Consider the following 8,900-nt stretch of genomic DNA (forward strand, 5'->3'; position numbering starts at 1 on the left):
TCCTCTTCTTACAGACAATCATCTCCAAGACTATAATAAATCTCAATGTTAAATACTTTTAACTTAATTCGTATTCATAACTTTTCAAAAGTTTTACTTAGTCGTGTTTTTGTAAAAAGATTTATTAAATTGTCACATGAATGACTTTGTCAAATACTTTTAACATCACTTATGAGTAAAAAAACATGAATAAGTCGTTCTATTTCATTTAATATACTCTATTCCAAATTACTATTATTATCCTCACATGAATTTATTGCTTCAGTGTGTTGGAAGACAAATCATAAGTCTCTTTAATGCGTTGAGTTACAAACCTCAACCAAAAATTCATTTTCAACTTGTTTCATTTAATTCTAAAATTTAAACATTTACTTTCATCTTGCTTGATTGTAAAAAAAAGTTACTAACCATTAAATATCTTTTAAAAATATTTTACACTCAGTTAATTTCACACGTCTACAATATCATAAATTGAATTGATAAATCGGTCATGTTTTTCAGAGGTTCATATAGATTAGAGAAAATCTCATTGAGACACCGTTGAACACTAATGTGGGTCCCTATTAACTAAATTTAAATATTAGTTTGTCATGTTGTATGAGAGTAACCTCTTTTGCTAGGCTCAACCCTTCTTTCCCTTGTATAAGGGTCAATGCTATTCCTGATATAAAAACACAAAGAAAGTAGTCTCCTACCAAGGAGAGAATAAATTGAAGAGTTAAAAAATAAACAAAGAAGCACCATTAAATGACCTCTTAAAACCTGCTTTTCAACATTTTCCCTTTGAGGAGAAAAATGGTACATTTATTCTCATAGCCAAATTCCAGAATTAATAAAAAAAATATATACATTGAATGAAATCCATGTTCAATTCATATTTACATGCAAGCTTGATAAAAGTTAAGCTTAGGACTGATTGCAAACCCACACATATACTGATAACTCCCAACGTTGGTAAAGCCATCAAGAATATTTGGATGCCCATCTCCAGCAATGTACAGGGCTGAGGGACAGAGAGGGAGGTCACACAATTGAGCAACAGATCAGCATGATAGTTGCTCGTGCTATTTCTTATTCACAAATGTGGACATTGCTTTGCATTTTCTTACTGAGACTTCAGCGGTAAGAGAAAATAAGATGATTCTTTTGATTCCGAGACTTCTTCAACTTCATTTATGGTAATCAACCTAAAGAAGAATAAAATTCATAAGTTCATTGTTGAAAGTTGATAAATTGATGATACACATGAAACACACCCTCCCCACCCCCCAAAGAAAAAAGATGCAGCTGCAACTATAGGCTATATATTGTTTTTACCTTACTCCGAAAAGGCAAAAAGGCCACCAAGCATTTCGTCATCCTCCCCATCTTCTGGTTGCTCTCTTTCATGGCTGCTGCTGCTGCTGTCAACATCATCAGTTACTTCTTCAGTTAACACATTACTTTCATCATGCACAAGTGTCTTGCAGTGGTCATCTGGGAAAGAATGCTCGATAGATGCATTTTGAATTTCAGAGGCCGCATCCAAAAAATTGATCTTATCTAAATCATGGTTCGGGAACAATGTTGAGCTGTCGCTAATCCCAACACCTTCTATACCATCCCTTGCAGTAATGGACTTTTTCCCTTGCAGTAATGGACTGCCATTGAGACAATGGTCATATGGAGAATCCACGTGCTTCATGTTTCCAGATTGCAACAAATTTTCTAACACAATCTTGTTTTGCTGAGAAGGCTCGGCATTGGTCGCCTCCATTCTTTCCAGGTAGATCTCACCAAGAATTTGACAACAAGAAGAAACTTGATCCAGGTCAAGCAAATTTTCAGTCCTTCTTGATGAACCTGAATTAATTTACAAACATCCAATATATGCATAGATTATTAGAGGAGATTCAAATAACATATTTTTTAAAAAATAATTCAAACAGGAGGTTTGTGATAAAAAAAGGAAATTGCTTACAATGATCTAGAACGGAAATATACATCATGTTCTTGTATAAGATGGGTTTTAAATGATTAAATTTGAATTTGCTCCTTGAAAGTTACAATACCAGTTTCTTACCTCCATCAGAGCTTTCAGTGGAGCTCAGTGATGCTGGTTTTGAGTGACAAATAACAGTCATGTCGGCAGTTTGCTTGTCTTCAGCCCCATCAAGAGCAGGAGATACGGGCCGCAAATATTTTCCCTCTGGAAGGCTTCTGAGTCAAACAGCCAAGTAAGCATATGGTGAAATAAAGGACTACTGATGATCGCAGATAAACCAAGACCACAAGAAATGTCTCAAAGTGATAAGCTATGAAATTTGTAAGACATTATACCTAACTCGTTGAGGTAATAGTTCCCCACAAATTCCTTTAAAGCAGAAAATGCTAAAATATGGATGAACACAAATAATGACCATGCAGAGACAATTGCAACATTTGATAATACTAATGTATTTCTTTGTCAGTCTAATTTTGCTAAAAGTGTGCAAGTCAAATTCCGTTCAAGATTTGAAATAACACTACAGAAAAATTGAAAAGAATAGATGGTTTCTCTCTTCGAAGGGGAACACAGAAAGCATGATTTAAGCTGCGGAATACAGAAACCTGTTCATCTACGACATGATAGAGCAAGCCAGTTAGGGTGCATATGCCAACAACGAAGTTGAAAACCAATAATTTTTAATCACACAAAACTAAGGCCAGCATATTGTTTCTTAATGATGATCAAATCAAATGGCATCATATTGTTCTACCCTGTAGGAATTATCCTTCGTAACAAAAGTTCTTTCCAAAAATGTCTCTAAATGATCATCATATTGTTTCTTAATGTCTTTGCCAAAAGTCTGTTTTGATTGCATCACGAATCATAGTCAATCAATTTTAATAATCTAAATGTTGTCGTAAACTCGCATGAAAATAGCACAACATGATTGACATGCCAAGATGGCCAGTCTACTAAAAAGAAAAAAAGAACAAGTCACCACCTCTCATTCCAGCTCGGTCTGATGCTATGGAAATGGTCAAAGACAGGCAACAACTCCTTCCGTCTTATTTCAACTTCGTTAGCCGAGATTTTTTCAATTTCAGACTCACCACCGGCACTAGAAACAGTTCTGCCAGAATTCATCGAGTAGAAGCAAATCTGAAGAAACAAAATAAGTTAGCAACCAATGCCAAGTATCATATATGAAAATCAAAACTTTGCACAAATAAATACCTTCGAATTTTCCCATATTGGAATCCTTCCAAAATTTAGTTGCACCTCCGCGTTAGATATATACCAGTGAGACATCTCATGGGGCTTTCTTGTAGAGGGCTTTGCTGCCTTTTCCCCAACACCGTCGCTTATATTTACAAAATTAAATCCATAGCCATCACCAGAATACATTCTCTCTTGAACTCTATTGATACCATCTTGTCTGTCAAAGGTATTGCCGCAAGAATCCCCTTTTTCTGGCCATTCTAACCTTCTGCATACGTCCCACCATTGAATAGGCTCAACTTTCACTCTGAACTCATCCTCCTGCATATGCAGGGTTGAAGCTGACTGTGTTCTCGAACCAATTTCATTTGGTTCTGGACCAACAGATGGAAGAAGCTCGTGTTGAACTATATGACCCGATGGTGTATATACCAACAGGTGTTCTAAGGATTTCATCTTTGACTTAACAAGTGGTGGCGAGTGAGACATGGAATTATGAAATATTGCAGCAATAGCCCCAGATGGCACAAACACTTTTCCTGATACATTTGTAGTAGAATTTTGAATGGTATTAAGCCATCCAAAACTGCTATACTTTATTCGGCTAACAACAGAAAGGACAACAGGTGCTGGGGGAGGCAAAGACTGCTGATGAGAAATGAGAGACGAAGTAGACCACCAAGGCAGAGACAGAACAGGAAGTAAGGAGGGCTCTTCCCCCTTGGAACTGATAATTTGGAAACCAGTATCGCCTCCAAAAGGCGACAAAACAAAAAGATGGCAAGTGCCCTTGGAAGAGACAATTGCAACCCACTGGCTGAAATGACTAAAACAAATGTCCTGGATCATCTGTCAAATAAGAAAACACGATGATGAAAATTATGAATGCAGGCCACAGATGGAATAACAAATTCAAAACAAAGCAAGAGAAATTTATACTACCCTCCCCATGAAAGAAGCTTAAATTACATTTCCTTCTCATTTATTTTAGAATCTACATCCCTCCCCTGATAAGTTTTAAACCCCTGCTATCAACTACAAAACAATAAAATGTAAAATAAATATTTTGGGTACAGTTCCAAAGCCTTTAAAATAGATGTTTAAAACTTCATTTTATCTTTTAAAATCCTAAAATAAATAACAAAGTGTTCAAAACTAGTTGTAAGTGACATTGAAAGTTGTAAAGAAATGAGAAATTTTGATGGAAGGCTTTTTCATAGCTGTTCACCATTATCAAAGGTTTGTTTATGTTAAAATAACGAGTGTAGATTTTAAATTAAGACAGGAAACAGTAGTTCAAGATTCTCTCAAGGGGAGTGTAATTTATCCATAAAAAAGAAAAAAACAATGTTGCAACTAAGATATACTAACAGCTGGTGTTATTCCACGGTGAAGTCTAAAAAGATGCACATGAGTAGCGCTCCAGTCACAACTTGGAACCCCTGAACCCTTGCGTGCACAAGACGGCATTATCCGGAAGATATTAATACTGTTTCCATAGACTGATGCGGTGACCAGAAGTGTCCCACTAGGGTCAAAACATAGAGCAGATATAGGACTAGAGTGAGCTTTAAATTGTGAGATAACATCTCTGGAAACAAAATCCTTAACAATTACCTGCAACCAAGCACATGAACCAAGAACAAATCAGAGATTAATATTCTACTCTGAAGTGTAAAAACGTCCAGATCAATAAACTGAGCCATGATGAAATAATACCAACCATTCCTGCATTGTCCACATCATTTCCAGTTACTCTGCTAACTTTCCATCCAGAATTTGATGGTACTGGAGAACTAGAACCATCCGGAAGAAACTCTTGACAGTATTTGTATATACCAGAAGCCAAATGCTTACTGGATTCCATTGCATAACGAGCCACCAAGTTACCACTGCTTGGAGATGTTGATGGACTAACTCCTGGAGAAGGACTCAGGTTCTGTGGGCTTATGCATCTGACATTTGAAGGCAGTGGGTTATTGGATGCATATGCTAGCCACCTAGGACCCACAGCCATTGGACCATAACCCACATTTACTCCTATTGTTCCTTGTCCCGATAACTGAGGAACAGGATAGGTGAGAACACTGAACTTATTCTCAAGAGTCAATGCATCAAAACAGTATATCTGTGAAAAAAATTTACCGAGAAAGTAAATAAATCACGGTATAGACAAGAAAATGCTCTAATTTTATAATTCAAAATTCTAAAAGGCTCTGAAATAACTGCAGCATACTTGTGTGGCAAGACCAACAGCAACAACCTTCGAACAACACCTGATCATACAAACCACAGATCGAAACCTCAGAACATGAACATAAGAATGAGACTTCAACGAATAAAACCGAACAGCCGTTGCCAAATTACCACCATTCCCAGATTGAGTCTCCACCTTATCACCCTCTCTTTTTTGTCCATCATCCCCGGCAACAACCAACAATAAAGGATGCGACTTTCCAAACCCCTCTTGATCATCAGACCCTAAACCAACAGGAAAAGGCTGTATCTGCAAAAATGAAACCGGACCGTCGCGCTTGGAAACCAGCTCACTAAACCCAGAACCATCTTCCACATCAAGTACTTGAAATCCATTCAAATAACCAAGTAAAAGAACACGCTTGAAAATTTTCTGATCAACAAGCTCTAGTTTATCAAAACCAGCCCAAGTAACCTACCCAATAAAATCAAAAATCAAAATATAAAATTTACTATATCATTACCATTAATAACAATAATTACAATAAAATGAATACCCCAATAGTAATTAATGAATTAACCATATAAAGCAATAACTAACTAACTAACTAACTAACTGAAATTGAAATAATGTTTATAACCGCATGAAATAAATGAATGGAAATGAAGATTAATGAAAGACCTGGTCTTTGTGATCATCGGAGGTAATGGAAGAAGCGACGGAGGCGCCGGCGGAGCGGACGGTGGAAGCGACGGTGCAGGCATTGGTGGAAACAGTTTTGAGACAAGAAGAGATGATTCTGAAGGAACTAGGTAATAAACCGTTGTTTTTACCTTTCCCTTTCTTCATCGTTCTTTGATTAAGGAAGAGATTATTGTTTAATAATCTTGAAGAAGAGCGAAAAGAAAAAGCATGATCGTAGAAGATTTATTTGACTTTTGAGGTTGGAAATTGAAAAGAACGAAACGTTGTTAAGAAGGAAGAAGAAGAAGAAGAAGAAGAAGAATCGAAGATGAGAAGTTATCGTTGTCCATCGTTGTTGTTTGTTGCTATTGTTGTGATGATGAATGTGACTGCTTCTTCACTTCTTCTTTATTTTTTCAATTTACTTTCTTTTTATGTAATTCCATTTTTATATTTATTTTTATGTTGCGAACATATTCAAAATTGTTGAAAAATGCTATATCTAATTTCAAATGAAGACATGAAATATGGGAAGTAAACGAAACCATAGAAATTTAATTATACGTAAACTAATTGATTGAGTTCAAATGATTAATAAACTTCATATAAACGAATTGTTTGAAAGAATCTGAGTTTAATTTCTAATAAAAATATAAATTCTCGGATGAACTTCAAGTTACTAAGACATTTTTCCCTAAAGCCAAGAGATTAACATCAAAATAAAAATATAAATTACTAATGTGTATTTTTTTATTGATATAAGCCGCGTCGGTCTAAGGAACTGCTAAAAAATCATGTATTAATGAGGTAGTTGAAAAAAGTTATGTTATTTAGACACACATAAATTAATATTTAATGTTAATGTAAAATTATGGCTTAATACATCCCACGATCCCTTAACTTATTTTATTTTCTCAGTTTGATCCCTTAACTTTTAAGTGTGTCAATTTGGTCCCATAAATCTTCATCCGTTTACTAATGTGGTCCTTTCTGTTAGTTTTTAATCTTAAATGTCTAAGGTGAAGTAACTTTAAGAGTTGTCCACTATAGATCATATTAATCATTTTTATTTAAACCGTTTGATTATTTTTTTTAAAAAGAGGACCATTTGATTATGCAGGTCTATTCTATCTAATGGTGCACCATCAACACCTAATTTTTTGTACATTTTATTCATCTTCTTCCATACTCCTCTTCTTCATATTCATCAACAACTTCAAACATTCATCAAAAACACATATTAACCCTGGAAAAACCATGATAAAAAACACAATAAAATACCTATTCACAAATTTCTAGCAACCTCATCTCATTCTTCTTTAACTTCTCATTCAATTTTTCATTTAAAATATTCAACATAATAACCTCACAATTTTTATACAAACAATCAGAATCAAATCTCACAAACAACATTTTTTTTTCTCCCAAAATCAATTAATCAATTAAACACTGTTAACCATAACAACAACAAACATCATCAACAACAAAAACCATCAGTAGTGAAATTGAAAAGGAACGCAGCAATCGAATCAAGACCATCAATAGTGAAACCTTCACAAGAAGTAAGAGAGAAGATTGTGAGGTTTCCAAAAAGTGTGGTTTGTATAAAAGGGAACTGCAAAAATTGCAGCAAAAAGTGCAGTTGTATAAAAAGATTGTGATGTTTCCAGAAATTGAAATTGAAAAGGAATGCAATGGAAACTTTTTGGATTTCATTTAATCTCTTCCAAACACGGAAACGCAGCCTCCATAGTTTTGATCCACGGACACACATAACCAACGTTGAGAGAGAGGAGAGGATAAGGAGTTAGATTTGATTATGGGCATTTGTGATGGTATTGATTTGGGGGTGTTGCTGGCTATTTGTGAAAAAGGGGTATTGATATGGGGATGTTGCTGTGTTGTTGCAGGAAGGGAGAAAAGAGAATGATGATGCAGGAAGGGAGAAGAGAGAAGAGAGAAGAGAATGTGTTGTTGTTATATTGTTTTTGTGTTGTCGTGAGGAAGGATAAGAAAAATCTGGAAAAAGGTTGATGATGATTTGAGAAGGTAGAAGAGAGAAGATGATGAAAAGTGAAAAAATTAGGTGGTGAAGGTTCACCGTTAAATACAATGGACATGCAATCAAATGGTTAAAATCATATCAATAATTTTATACATTAAAAAACTAACAGAGAGGACCACATTAATAAACAGAGGAAGACTTATGGGACCAAATTGACACACTTAATAGTTAAGGGATCAAACTGAGAAAATAAAATAAGTTAAGGGATCGAGGGATGTATTAAGCCTAAAATTATTTACGCTTGGGAGAACTAATACATTAGAATGGCGTAAAAAATTAGGGGAGGTGAAAAACAAAAATGAGATGGGTCAGACTGACACTTTATCTCACATGGGTCATGTCGAACTCGTAAACGTATAGCCTAATAATAATTGGAAAATTGCTCTTTAGGCACCCATAATTTACTCTCAAGCTCTGAACTGATATTTTTCTCATGACGGCAATTAATTATTTGTTTGCTTTTGAATGATAGTTAATTGTTGTTTTCAACAACAGAAATTGAGCATCAATTATTGAGAAAAACCAAGTTTGGGGAACTAGACTGCATAACCAGACCACAAAACGGCTTTTCTAAACAATGTATGTTAGTAAGAAACACCATTCAATAAGCAATAATTTATCCAACAACAAATATTGCTCATAATCAACATCAAAACATCATCATTCAAAGTTCAATAACATTATATCAATTCAGCATTATATTAATAATACACAAACAATTGAAATTCAACGATACATAAATTGACAATATTATGCTTGTAAGAATA

General features: G+C 34.9%; 1 protein-coding gene across 2 annotated transcripts; it reads right to left on the bottom strand.

Moving 5' to 3' along the window:
• Positions 1-726: 726 nt before the first annotated feature.
• Positions 727-6,483, bottom strand: LOC11413910 (autophagy-related protein 18g). Of its 2 annotated transcripts, none has more exons than XM_013613781.3 (9): positions 6,066-6,483; positions 5,424-5,858; positions 4,911-5,315; positions 4,559-4,804; positions 3,203-4,036; positions 2,970-3,127; positions 2,063-2,199; positions 1,318-1,842; positions 727-1,187 (listed from the first exon to the last, which is right to left on the bottom strand). In XM_013613781.3, exons 1-8 carry the CDS (start codon positions 6,231-6,233, stop codon positions 1,319-1,321), a joined length of 2,907 nt encoding a protein of 968 aa, XP_013469235.1. In that variant the 5' UTR covers positions 6,234-6,483; the 3' UTR covers positions 727-1,187; position 1,318. The 2 variants fall into 2 exon arrangements, with proteins under 2 accessions (XP_013469235.1, XP_003591572.2); XM_003591524.4 differs by having other exon boundaries at positions 2,063-2,196; positions 6,066-6,482.
• Between the last annotated feature and the right edge of the window lie 2,417 nt (positions 6,484-8,900).

Source organism: Medicago truncatula, chromosome 1, assembly GCF_003473485.1.
Source record: "Medicago truncatula cultivar Jemalong A17 chromosome 1, MtrunA17r5.0-ANR, whole genome shotgun sequence".
Classification (NCBI taxonomy): Eukaryota; Viridiplantae; Streptophyta; class Magnoliopsida; order Fabales; family Fabaceae; genus Medicago; species Medicago truncatula.